The sequence below is a fragment of the Nyctereutes procyonoides genome, unplaced genomic scaffold (genome assembly GCF_905146905.1).
Source record: "Nyctereutes procyonoides isolate TBG_1078 unplaced genomic scaffold, NYPRO_anot_genome, whole genome shotgun sequence".
Lineage (NCBI taxonomy): Eukaryota > Metazoa > Chordata > Mammalia > Carnivora > Canidae > Nyctereutes > Nyctereutes procyonoides.
The window spans coordinates 5,041,491-5,055,511 of record NW_026575051.1 but is presented as its reverse complement, the minus strand read 5'-3'; the positions used below and the strand labels follow the sequence as shown (position 1 = coordinate 5,055,511).

Genomic DNA, 14,021 nt, shown 5'->3' with positions numbered 1-14,021 from the left:
AGCAGGCCCCATGCAGGGAGCCCGATGTGGGACTCGATCCCAGGACTGCAGGATCACGCCCTGGGCTGAAGGCAGGCACTAAACTGCTGAGCCACCCAGGGATCCCCCTGTTTTCAAAAATTTAAAAAAAGAAAGGGAAGTTAGTCCCCACTAACTTTTAACAACATGCTTTGTTTATTCAGTAGGTAAGTGTAATATAAATTTAGGAAGAAATGGTGCACAGTTGGAAAAAACTAAATCACAGGGCAAGTAACATTAAGTGCAGAATAAGTCATATAATTTCAAGTGCCATAAATACTACAAAAAGGAGAAGGATGGAGGAAGTGGACTTCTGTGGATCATTGAAAGAAGGTTAGGATATGTATAGAAGGCAGGAAGGAAGAAGGGCTTTAGGTCAGCCTGAGTTGTGTTTAGCCTGTCAGACAAAGTGCCCGCTTCAAAGACAGCCTGTGGCTCTCATTCTATTTTCTGCTCCTACATTGTTCTCCTGGGGTAGCACATTCCCCTAACCAATGACTCTCCCTGGGGGGCCATGACACTTCACGGAGGGGCGGGGTTCTCCTAGGGATGCTGGTCAACCCTTCCCTGAAACCCTGATTTGCCTGATAAATCGCTGATTGGAGCAGAGAATGCTGCTGGCCCCTGGCCCTGGAGGCAGGCACTGGAGCTCACCAGCCTCCACTCTGAGTTTCTGATCTGGACAACCAAAGGCCTCTGAGACTCACTTGGCCTTCTTCATCCCACAGCAGTGGGGTACTCTTTCTATCCCTTCTCTTTGGGGACTTTTGAATCACTTTGCCTGAGAACACTCTCAGTTCTCTGAAGTTCCTCAGGACTATAGGAAAGAGAAGCTAGGAGCTGGCTCTGTACCTCTCAGACCTGACTTGCCACCAAAGACTCCTTTACTTTTTTAATCTGGCATTAATACAAACTGTGTATATGTATCTTTGCTTGTCTAGAACCCTCTTGTCTTCACTGGTTGCAGCAAAACCTATTGGCTCTTCCAGCCATGGTCTGGGCCTATAGTGTTGGTAGGCCATGGCAGAGGGGATATGAAGAGCCCTAGACCTGTGGCCAGGTCTGTCCCCCACTCCATCTTCCAGCTCATCTCGTTCTGACCACTGGGTTTCCCTGTTCTGCATGATTCTGTTCCTTTTGTTCCCTGCTTTCCGAGGACTGGCCTTCTTGCCATGTCCCCAGGTTCTCAAAACTGCTTTAAAGATTATTATAAAAGAAAGAGTTTATAAAAGAAAGAAGTGTGCCTATCTTTTTAGAGGAAGCAAATGGGGCAGTTGGAGAAAGCCTAGATCTTGGAACCAGCCAGTCAGTCAGGTAGATTGAAACCTGACTCAGTGGTTCCTAGATGTGTGGCCTTGGGCAAGTTAGTTTGGTTTTTGAGGCTCTAGTCCTCATCTATACAATGGGGATAAAGATATCTTTTCAGTTATGAGAATTAAATTAGGTGATAATAATGCCTATCGCAGTGCCTGTCACTTAAGAGGTTCAAAAATCATAGCTTCTACCCCAGGTCTCTAGGGTCCTGGCCAGTGCTTGGCAATCTACTTTTTGACTTCATAGAACCTACTCTGTATGGAGTAATTGGTGTCTGAGGGTCTGCGTGTCAATCGTGGCTGTGGCTTGTGGGAATTCACAGTACCTCGAATTCCCAAGGAGAAGGCAGGGTCAGTTTTGGTCAAGAAAACCTGGGAAAATGATGGAAAATGAGAGCAGAATAGCAAAATATACATGAGATGTAAAGTTCTACATGCTTGCTGTCTTTAGATCTTGTTCAGACACTGAGAATGAGATTCTGAGAGCCATCAAACATCCTCCTAAAGGCCCAATGCCACCAGGATGGCCCTCTGATCCCAAAGCCCACTCCTTTGCGTGCACAGCCAAGGAAGACATAGTTAATTGGCAGGCCTCCCAACCCTCTCTCAGGAGCAAATTTTATGGGATTCAGTGTCTGATTTGTATTCATTTAAATCTAGGTTTTATGCAGCTTTTTTTTTTTTTTTTTTTTAGCTTTTGCATATCTTTGTTTCCTTCAATCAGAAGAACTTGGAAAAAAGAGGTGTTAGGTAGGTCAAGCCTAGTGAGGGACACCAAAAAAAACCAAAAAACTAAACCAGACAAAAACAAAACAAATAACAACAAAAAAGAAGTGGTAGAAGGGAAAAGTCCTGAGGTATTTTCCTATGCTAATTAAAGTAGTTTTTCCATAGTGCCAACAAAGACCATCCAAAGGGAGACACTTACACTAGATCCAGCCACAGGCTGATGTGTACATTGGCTGGAGGAGCTTATGGTCTCAATTACCTGTTTCAGTTCTACAGGGTATAAAATGTTTGTCCTTAGAACTTCCTGAGTTTCCACTGTAGTGGTCCGTTTTCCCAAATCCTTTCAACACTACCACCACACGGTGTCATTTACAAAGCAGCAGGATGAGAAGGAAGGAAGTAGGAATTGCTTTCCTTGCTATCACTCTCAGTGATTCATTTGTATGCAGACAGCAGTGAGCTGCAAGAGGGAATCCAGTAGGAAGTTTTTTGTTTCTTTTTTTCATGCCTAAGAAATGAAGAGAAAAATCAGAGAATCATTGCTAAATCATTAATGGTTTAGTTTGAGGGACTCCCATAGTTCTTGCTTATATATGCCATCGTTCCAATATGTGGTTTGTTTTATTCTCCCCCACATTCATCCCTCAACGCAATGGGACATTATACTGTGTTGTATCAGTATATGTTCTAAGGGGCTTAAATGATGGAAATTTATCTATAGAGGGCATAGTAAATTCAAGACTATATCCAGAGAGCCTTGAGACTTTACAGGGAACTATGTCACCCAGCTTGCCATCTGTAGTTGCCAATCAGAACCACTCTTTACCAAGCACCCCTGAGCCCAGTCATCCACCCAGCTAGAATAGGACCCAGAATTGCATTCTGCAGCTCCAACTCACATTCATAAATTTTTTTTATGGCAATGAAGCAGAGAAAAACTGAAGTAGGAACATCAGAAATGATTATCATTGCATTATTAAGGTGAAACGCTACTGACGCTTTAAGGAAGCTATCCAAGCTCCAACAAGAAAGTGAGGGGTGAGGTATTTACTGATAGGGGAAGTGGGACAGTTTGGATTTGGAGGCTGACAGTGTTGAGTCTACTGAGGTTTTTCTAGAGTGTTCCAGGAGGAATTAAAAGTTGGGAAGGAATGCAAGCCTGACCTTAGGAGACTCCAGATTCACAGCGCAAAGCGAGGGCAATAAAGATTCAAATACCCAAGACAATTTTGCACTTTTCAGAAAACCTTCATGCATTCATTCAACCAGCATTTCTTGAGTACCTAGTGTATGTTTAGCACTTTGACAATACCTGAAAATGTCAGCTCAACAAAAATGCACTTATGCTGGATGGTTACATGCAACTCCTTTTAAGACAAAAATAACATGCTTCTCACCAAGCAGAGGCCTCAGTTGCAGACAGGGACCAATACATTCCTGATGGTCTCTCTCCAACTGGCTCTGTCTCCTCAGTTTGCATCTCTGGTAGGCGCAGGTGTGATGCTGCTCCTCATGGTGAAGGTGGGACACTTTTTCAACGAACTGCCAAATGTAAGTAGAATTAATAAATAACTGAGTGAAGAAAGATCCGATCTCCAGATTGCATCCTGGTGGGGCATTCACCTTGTCCCCAGTGGTCACCCTGTCCTCCCATTCCTTTCCTTTAAAATAATAGCATCTACTTCACAGGATTGGGAGTTAAATAAAGTAACGTTTATAATATAGAGAGAACGGTGTTGCACTAATCATCAGTGCTCAAAAAATATTAGGTATTATAGTTACTATTCTCATTCTCATTAATCTTCTTTTTATTGCATAAGCTATAAAGTAAGTTTTATAAGTAGGGATTCAGTTAAAGATGACCAAAATAGACTTCAGATGCCAGAACGCCCCTCACCGACTCAGGCTTGGAAACTCATTCTGTATTCATGCCATCTGTTTTCCTAAGATGGTTCCAGAAGGCCTTGTTCTGCATTCATATGAACTCAATCCCCTATTACTGCCTCTCTGCCTTGTGATCAGTTTACATTAGAAAGCAGGCTCTAAAAGTTGAGTTTTAACTCTGTTCAGCTGGGACACCTCTATAGACTTATGTGCCGTGCCATTCCTTCCCTTTGTGAGAGACTGATCACCTTGCATTTAGAGATGCCAGGTATGTTGATTATGGGCTGTAATCAATTTGTTCTTTGTTACAATACAGATCAAAGCTCAGTGGCTATAATTTCCTTTTAAATTTCTTTAATGTTCCTGTTAGCCATTTTTAGATAGTACGAAGGGAGGTGGGAGGAGGTCTCATGACTGGTGGAACAGCTTGGTTACACACTGAGGTGGCAATCCCTGAAGCCGGAGTGTTTGCCAATGTTATCCCCATCCTTTTGAACACCTCTCCCACCTGGTGAATATCAGGTTTCAGAAGAGCAGGACCACCTCAAGGCTCCTGCTGCCTTCAGCTCTTGTGATTCAGAGCTCTTGGAACTCTGCCCCAGAATCTATGCATAGAAGGTGGGATTAAGCTTGTATGTATCACACAAGCTGTCCTCTGATTCCCAGCAGAAGTCATCTCCAGAATTTAGCTTATTTAGCACCTTTGGTGCTATAATTCTTAGTGTCTATTTTAGGAGGGCCACTCACTAGTTTACTTCGAACAGTGATATTTTTTCTTTAGAAGAATCAGAATTTTTTAAAATTGCAAACAAAAATCTGTCAGAATTCACTAAGGGCACTCCTTTATTTTATATATATATATATATTTTTTTACACTCCTTTATTATAAATATGTTGGGGACAGAACAACCCTTGCTTTTGGCTCACCATGTTATGTCACATTATTTTTATAGCATCTAGTTAGGATGTTTCTGGGTGAGAAGATGTGAACACCATCTGATCAGTGGAATATCTGAATTGCTATAATAATGGGACTCTATGAATATTAAACTATGAATGATCCTTTCCTTCCTTGAGAGATTATGTATAGCTTGTGATAAAATTCTTATTGGAGAAATCAGTGGAGCATCCTGGCTAGGATCTCAACTGGTTAGAAAGGGCACCAACACATTTAAAAACAAAATAAAACGAAACATGATACACAATAGTACCTTCACTATTGTTTCAATTTTGTGTGAAAAAATATATAGCAGGAACCAAAATGTTAACAATAGTTATCTCTTGGATGATAGAAATGATACATAAGTTAAAAAAATTTTAAAGATTTATTTATGATAGACACACACACAGAGAGAGAGAGAGAGAGGCAGAGACACAGGAGGAGGGAGAAGCAGGCTCCATTCCTGGAGCCCAACGTGGGACTCAATCCTGGAGTCCTGGGATGGCGCCCTGGGCCAAAGGCAGGCGCTAAACCGCTGAGCCACCCAGGGATCCCCCTATATATAAGTTTACTTCTTTCTTTATACATGGGCATATTTTACCTTAATGTTCAGAAAGGTAAAATTTTTATTACATATTGTTTTATGAAAAGATTTGTTTCCTCTTCATATTCCCTGTTCAAGCCAAAGATCTTGCAAAATCTCTGTGAGATTGAGTTTTTTTTCCCTCCCACCACATCTCCCTGCAAATTGCAGAACACTTAGAGATTCTTGACTGAGAAGAAGATGAAGATGGGAAAGAAGTGATTTCTGCTGACTTCATCTTTGCCCTTCCCTCCTCTGCTAACCTACTGAGTCCACTGGTCACTGAGTAACCTCAGAAAACCAGAGTAAGCTTGGACCCAACCATCCCTGGTAATAGGATCAGTTCTAATTCCCAGTCAGAGCATACAGAAGAGAGATGGCTAGGAAAAGGCTAAGAAATGTTAAGCTAGCGCAGGGACTTCATGAAAACAAGAAAGTGTTTCTTCAAGTAGGTTAGATTTTGCTTTGAGGTCCTGATGATTTTTACATTTTTGAGTGGCATGGCTGACTTGTGTGTGTGTGTGTGTGTGTGTGTGTGTGTGTGTGATTCCTTTGTGAAGATTTGGGAGTTTTATCCCCGAAGGGAAAATGAAGTAGGGTTTACCTTTATCCCATAGGCTGTGCTGGCTGGTATTATTCTGAGCAACATCCTACCATACCTTGAAATCATTTACAACCTACCCAGTCTGTGGAGGCAGAACCAATATGATTGTGTAAGTATAGATGCTCTTGCTGAGATAGGGGAAGACAGAAAGGAAGGTTGGAAAGAGGGAATGAGAACAAACAAAAGAGATCAGAGTAAAGATCACTAGCAATTCTTTGATAACTAGTACTCTTTAAAAAAAAAAAAGAAAAGAAAAAGGTAGTCAAGGTTGTTGGTGCATGGAGATACTGAGACCTCATCCCAGAGGAATGAAAAAATTAAATAAAAAGGAGTTAGGTGGCTAGAGTTAGATGCAAATCTACTAAAAAGGGTTTGTCATACATGACATAGTTGAATGACTTTTATTCCAATTAGTGTGAACATATTCCAGGAGGCACAAATCATACTAAAAGAAGGTAGTATCTTGCCAGGCAGAATAACCCGTGGAGCACCCTTTCCCTCCAGAGTATATAACTGGGGACATAGAGGGGAAAGAGCAAAAAGATGAGGAACATAATATAATGAGAGGAGATGGACCCAGTAGAGGCAAAGAGACATGAAAGGGGATAGTTTTCGGATCCAGGTCCCTAAGGAGCTAAGGGAAGATGTGGTACAGTACACCAGTGCCACTTCTAGTCCCAGTAGGAGGGGTAGCATTTCCAACAGGATCAGACTGAAGGGGGGAAAGTTAATGCGGATACTAACAAGTAGCAGGTGAAGGGGTAAGTGAATATTTAAGCGAGTTTCAGCCTATCTGCTCTGTGAAGATGAGTCAGGTCACCTGCTGAGACTGATGGAGAAGGTAGTGGGGTAAGGGCCTGGAAAGGTTGCTAAAGGTTCACCATAACCATGCTAGGCCTCAAAATAGCAACTACCGTTCATTGGGTGAGTGTTCTGGGTCGCTTTAGGATGAGTATTTTTAATCTTAACAGAACCTATAAAGTAGATATTGTCATCCTTATTTTGCACCTGAGGTTTCAAGAGAGAATTGAAGAGAGAAATGACCAAGGATGCCTACAAGAATTGCTAGACAGACTTGGAACCCAATTATTTATGATGGTGTCAGTCCATATGGCCATAGAATTTGTAAATTCTAGGCATTGGGAGGGAGCGGGAGGGGGAAGGTGAGCTGAGAGATAGAACTGGTGATTTTCTCAATTCTGCTTGTTGTCATGGTCTTCCCCTGCCTTTCTTCCTCTTTTCCATAAGATCATTTGGTTGGTGACATTCACATCTGCCATTTTCCTGGGACTGGATGTTGGACTACTTGTTTCAATAGCTTTTGCCTTCTTCATCATCACTGTTCAGTCACACAGGTACTTTGTCTCGGTAATAGGAGGTTGGCCACGGTGAGATAAGGCAACTATGACCTAAAAGCAAATACCTTTCCTTTCAGAACTAAGATTCTCCTCCTGGGTCAGATCCCTAACACTAACATTTATAGAAGCTTCAATGACTATCGGGAGGTAAGATTCCAAATAAGTCCATTCCTTTGCTCAGAGGATGAGCAGGCCCAGGCTCGCTGCTTAGTTTTCCTATAAAATCCCTTTGCTGGGGATCCCTGGGTGGCACAGCGGTTTGGCGCCTGCCTTTGGCCCACGGTGCGATTCTGGAGACCCAGGATCGAGTCCCACATCGGGTTCCCGGTGCATGGAGCCTGCTTCTCCCTCTGCCTGTGTCTCTGCCTCTCTCTCTCTCTCTCTCTCTCTCTCTCATAAATAAATAAAATTAAAAAAAAATCCCTTTGCTGTTGTTGGCTGCACTATAGATACACATCTGCAAAAGCAGGGAAAGTGAGGCAGGAAGGCAGAGGTGGGTGACTTAAGTAGGTTGATCCGTAGAGTACAGTAGCCAGTTAAGGATCATATCCTTTAGGGGGAGGGAGGTTAAGAAAAAGAAAAGAACAAATAGAGGGGGAAGAAGAAAGCAGGAAAAGCAGGGGGTGAAAATGAGAGCAAAGAACTTGCTAATTCTGGCCTCTTATAAGAAGGAATACAGATTCTCCTTGGATTCTAGAGATTTTTTTTTCTCACTCCATAAAAGAGCTGAGAAATTGCCCTTCCCTTTACATTTTGTCTTGCAGGTTACAAACCTTCCTGGGCTGAAAATCTTCCAGTGCTGCAACTCCATCACATTTGTCAATGTTGATCACCTAAAGCACAAGCTGTTGAAAGAGGTAATGGCTTCCTTCCCTGCCTTTCTCCACCTGCTCCCCTCCCTGCTGCCCTGCCCCCCGCCCCCACCCTACCCCCTCACTCCCACCCCCACCCTACCCCCAGCCCAGGTGCCCCTCTCTCTCCCCACTCACCATCTGTGTGAGACCTCTCTTATATTTCTCAGGTTGAAATGGTAAGGGTGCCTCTTAAAGAAGAAGAAATGTTCCGCCTATTTAATCAAAGTGAAGAAGGCTCACAGGAAGAAAGGATTTGTCAGTGTTTCTGCAACTGTGACGAGCTAGAGCCACCACCCAGGGTTAGAGATGTCTTTTTCGTTCTGCATAACTTTCTCCACATTTTATAAGGAAGTACCCTAGTCATTTAAAAAGAAGAAGTGAAGAAAGAAAATCAAAACTCCCTTAGGGACTTTGACTCTTTAAGTGGGCTCTGAGTAATTGAAAGTCAAAGATTTCTACCCGAGATTTAGATCTTGACCCCCTTCTAAGTAGGTAGGAGGAGATGTTTGAGTCCCTACTCCATGGCCAGTGATTCATCCGAGCACAAAGAGTACACTTTCCCTATTGAGATCGACAGTAATAGCCTAGTTATACCTATTTCCCTGACTTTTACATGCCTGACTTTAGATTTCTGAAAATAAGTGACTTAAATATTATTTTCTAGGAGTACTTGGTTGGTTCAGTTAGTTAAGCATCCCACTCTTGATTCCAGCTCAGGTCATGATCTGGATCCCACAGCATTGTGGGATCGAGCCCTGTGTCAAGCTCTAAGCTGGGTGTGGAGCCTGCTTTGGATTCTCTCCCTCTCTCTCTGCTCCTCACACCCCCCCACCACCACCCCCACCAAAAAAAAGATTGCTTCTAATTCCAACCAGGACAGCAGAGTCAAGGTGGCTGGGGTTCTTAAGGATGTGCCAGGGTCTCCTGATGTCTGCCTGTGACCAAAGAAATGATGATGGGAGTGGAGGGTAGATAAGCATAGATGTAAATTTTATACCATTTGAAGGGTATTTTAGGATGAATTACAAAGTGTTCATTATTTTCTAATTGGATTTGATCTAAATTAATTCCCTTCATCTAATAGTTATTTCTTTTCCACACAGCTCATTTCTAGCATTGGAGACTTTCACTCAGTCTATACCTATACCCTGGAGGAGTACTTCTATTTACACACACACACACACACACACACACACACACACACATTTATTCCCCCAACACAAAATCCTCCTGTCCCCCTACTCATGCAGGCACTTGCAAACACCAAGCACCCAATCTCACTCCCATATATCCTAATGAAGTGTAAATTCTACTGAACTCCCTAAGAACACCAACTTCCCTGCCAAGAGGACAGAATTAACACTCTAACTTTTGTTTTGTATCCACACTGCACTGAGCATCATAGAGGGTGTTTACAGGACATCAGCAAAAACACTTTAGAGTAGAATAGAATCACCTAGTATTTTTTTAAAGATTTTATTTATTTATTCATGAGAGACAGAGAGACAGAGAGAGAGAGAGAGAGAGAAAGAGAGTGAGACAGGCAGAGGGAGAAGCAGACTCCATGCAGGGACCCTGACATGGGACTTGATCCCGGGCCTCCAGGATCAGGCCCTGGGCTGAAGGTGGCACTAAACCACTGAACCACCCGGGCTGCCCCACTGAGCTTCTACTCTGCACCCACAACTGAAAAAGGAAAACGAATTTTAATGATCTCTGTCCTCAGGAAGTTCTTTTTCCCTTTCTTTTTTTCTTTCTTTTTTATTGTGGTAAAGAACATATAACATAAAATTTAACATCTCAACCGTTTTTAAGTGTACAGTTCAATAGTTAAATATATTCACATTTTTGTGCAACCATCACTCTGCAGATTTTCTTCATCTTGCAAAACTGGAGCTCTGTCCCCACTAAACAACAGCTCCCCATTTCCTTTTCATCCCTGACCCTGGCTACCACCATTCTCCCTCCTGTCTCTATGAATTTGCCTATTCCAGATCCCTCATTAAGTAGAATCCTATACTATTTATCTTTTTTGACTGGCTTACTTCGCTTAGCATAATGTCCTCAAGGTTCTTCCAGGTTGTTCTTTTTTAAAAATGTTTTTTCCATGGAAATTTTGAAGATAAGCAAAAGTAGAGACAAGTATATTGAGTCTCTATATACCCAATATCTACTTCAAGATTTATCAACTCGTGGTCAATTTTTTTTTTTATAACTCATGGTCAATTTTGTTTCATCTCTATGCCTACCCGTGTATAGCCCCTCAAAATCACAGAATTATTTTGAAGCAATTCATAGAATTTTATTTTATTTTAAAGATTTTATTTTTAAGTTATCTCTACACCCAACATGGGGCTTGAACTCATAACCCTGAGATCAAGAGTCACATGCTGGGATCCCTGGGTGGCGCAGCGGTTTGGCGCCTGCCTTTGGCCCAGGGCGCGATCCTGGAGACCCAGGATCGAATCCCACGTCGTGCTCCCGGTGCATGGAGCCTGCTTCTCCCTCTGCCTGTGTCTCTGCGCCTCTCTCTCTCTCTCTCTGTGACTATCATAAGTAAATAAAAATTAAAAAAAAAAAAAAAAGAGTCACATGCTCCATCAACTGAGCCAGTCAGGGGCACCAATTCATGGAATTTTAAATCAAACTAGGGAGATTCTGGGACTCCAGGATCATGCCCTGAGCCGAAGGCAGATGCGCTTAACTGCTGAGCCACCCAGACATCCCTGAGCATTCACATCTTGCACGCCATTGTATTCCTGGCACTGGGTGCTGTCCTTATGCTATGGCAGGCACCCTAGGTCTATTAGGATGAAAGAAGCAAAAGGTAAAAACTGCCTTGCTCCAGTAATTCCTGTCTTCTTAAAGAAGTCTGATGAAGGATGGAGGAGTTGAGAAAGGGACCAGTGGAAGAAACACTTCAAACACCATATTAGGAGGTGCTGGAGACAAATTAGAACCCAGGGATGAGGGGAAAGAATAAGTCAAAGGTGATGTTAAGTCTGGCTCACAGGACAATGAAAACATCACTGGTACATGGAGGGAAGTTGGAATGAAGATGCTAGTGAATGTGGCTTCAGTCATGACCTCAAAGGGACAATGAGTTATCCGAGCAACATCCAAGCACTAGTCCACGGGAGCTTTCCTGCAAGGGAGGGAGATGAATCCGTAGACAGAAATGGCATAGTTGCAAGTACTTGTAGCCCTCCTCTGAGCCTCCTCATGGTCCTCCCCTCACTTTTTTGTCCCAGATTGTCTACACAGACAGATTTGAAAGTAGACGGGACCATGACTCTTCCTCCATTAACCTGATCCGCTGCTCACGTTTTGAGAGCATGAACATGAGCCAGTCCATTTCCGATGACCAAGGACCATACACCATATCTTCAATGCCTCACAGAAATCACGGTCAAAACTACGAGGGCATGGACAAAGCTCGGCTTTCTAATAACCCCTCTAGAAACAACTCGATGCCACTGCCTGGCACTGCTGAAAACCAGGAGAGGAGGAGATCATTCCTTCCCCACTCAGATAGCTCTCTTCTACCCAGCATCCACACCATTATCCTGGATTTCTCCATGGTACATTTTGTGGATTCACGGGCTTCGGTGTCGTTAAGACAAGTAAGTACCGAGGAGGCTTTCACAAGGGCTCTGATGCCCTCCTACCTGTGCCCCCGCCTGCCCCCATCCTGATTGAGTCCTGTCAGCCGCTAATCAGCTGCTGTGTGACTCCGGGGCCACCAGAAATTTGGCCACTAAAGACAGTTTAAGGTCAGCCAGAGTGAAAAGGAAACAAACCACCCTGATTTATTGAACTGGGTTTAGTTCTCTAAGCATGGCAGATTATTTCTCAGAAACTCAAAAGCGGGACATTTTAATACCATGGAGGCAGCAATCTGTGCCACACACCCAGCAACTCCCAGTATATCCTAGGAGTTCACTGCAGATCTTTTCAAGGAACAGGTCTGAATACTACAGAAAAAAACATGCCAAGAAACCTCCACTATGCAGCTGCTCTGAGGTAGACATTGCAAAATGCACTGAGAGGTGAGGACATGTGGTAAGATGACACTGCAAGCCTGGGGCTTCCTAGTCCAGGCCCTGTAGGATCTCCCCAGATCCCTCCTCACTGCCTGCATCTTTGGATAAAAAGGGCAGGGACAACTGTTCCTTTCACAGCTGTGTCCCTGAGTCCTGGCTTCTCTCCTACTCTCCGGTTTCTCAGTTTTAATTCCTCTCATTCTTACACAGTGTGGACAGACAGTTTAGATGCACAACTAACCATATTGGCTTTATTGTTAACGCCTTGTAACTACAATATCCACTTATATCCACTTTTCAGCCAGCTTATCTCCCTTTACAGCTCTCTGTCTCACTCTTGTTCCTGTTGATGATGGCTCAGGTTTAAATAACCTGAACACTCACTCCCCAGATCTGGATGCATCCACCTTTTTTTTTTTTTTTTTTTTTGAGATCTACTCTTTTGCTTGATTTTCCTTCTTTTCCTTCTTTTATCCTCTGATCCTATCTTATCAAACCTTCTTACTCCTAAAGAAAGATGATTCTCTTTTAAGTGAGTCCAGCTCCTGTTTGGTCTGAGGCAACAGGGAACTTCTCATAGCAGAAAGAACTCTGCTTGGCAGTCTGTGGATGTGTGCACTGTCCTGGCTTTGCTACTGTTGGCCATCCATCTGACCCAAGATGGTTTTGTAAATTGTACTGGGTCTTGATTTCCTCATCTAAAAATTAAGAGGCTTGAAAGAGGTTAATGTTAAAGGCTCTTCAATCTACGACATCTTTTTTCTCTATCCCATTTTGAGATTCCATTATATTTGATTATGTCTTAACTTTAGGGCTTTTCCATCAGTTTGCACTGCTGGGCTGTGTTCTCTTCTCCCACTCTTGTACACTAGTTACCACTTTAGATTTCATTAAACTTACAATATCAAATGCCTGCTACATGCCAGACCGTGTTGGACACATTCATATACACTCTCTCATTTAATTCTCCCAATATCCTGAGAGGCAAGCCATATTTCATCTGAAGAGTTCTAGGCTCACAGCTAATAAGTGGCCTGTCCAGCATGGGAACTCAAAGCGTTCGGCTTTATACCACTCTTCTCTCTGCTCTGAAGTACACTTGTGCCATCCTGTCCTCTCCTCTCTCTTCCCTCTTCCCTGCCTTTTTTGCGGAGGCACCATATGTTCTAGTCCTTGGCATAACCTATCCACACCTGGCCTACATTGATGACTTTCAGCTCCAGCCCCAACATGAAGGCAATGTAGACACTTTACTTGACAGCCTTCGGAAATTCATGGTACACTTTCTCACCTTAAAGATACAGGTTTCTTCATTCCTTCTATAATCATTCTTTACTGCCTTATAGGAGGAAGTCATTATTTTTTGTTTACTTCATCATTGAAAATTTAAATTTGCCAAGAAAAATCCCAGAAGTCATTCTTTAAAAAAAAAAAAAAAGATGTATTTATTTATTTGAAAGAGAGAGAGCAAGAGGGAGAAGCAGAGGCAGAGGGAGACAAAGAATCTCAAGCAGACTCCCTGCTGAGCTTGGAGCCCAATGCAGGGCACAAGATCGAACCTGAGATCATGACCTGAGCTGAAATCAAGAGTCGGATACTTAACTGACTGAGTCCCCCAGATGCCCACCAGCAGTCATTCTTATTAGAGACAATCACTCAATTTAAGCTTCTCCCTAATTCATAGAATGTCACTCA

General features: G+C 42.9%; 1 protein-coding gene across 1 annotated transcript in view; it reads left to right on the top strand.

Annotated features, from left to right (window-relative positions):
• The window catches only part of SLC26A8 (solute carrier family 26 member 8), a 74,770-nt gene that overhangs the window by 53,924 nt on the left and 6,825 nt on the right, over positions 1 to 14,021 (top strand). Inside the window, exons 10-16 of the mRNA XM_055330366.1 lie at positions 3,534 to 3,611; positions 6,085 to 6,180; positions 7,320 to 7,426; positions 7,507 to 7,576; positions 8,194 to 8,286; positions 8,451 to 8,582; positions 11,535 to 11,906. Coding sequence (XP_055186341.1) covers positions 3,534 to 3,611; positions 6,085 to 6,180; positions 7,320 to 7,426; positions 7,507 to 7,576; positions 8,194 to 8,286; positions 8,451 to 8,582; positions 11,535 to 11,906 — 948 coding nt within the window. The remainder of the gene's footprint in view (positions 1 to 3,533; positions 3,612 to 6,084; positions 6,181 to 7,319; positions 7,427 to 7,506; positions 7,577 to 8,193; positions 8,287 to 8,450; positions 8,583 to 11,534; positions 11,907 to 14,021) is intronic.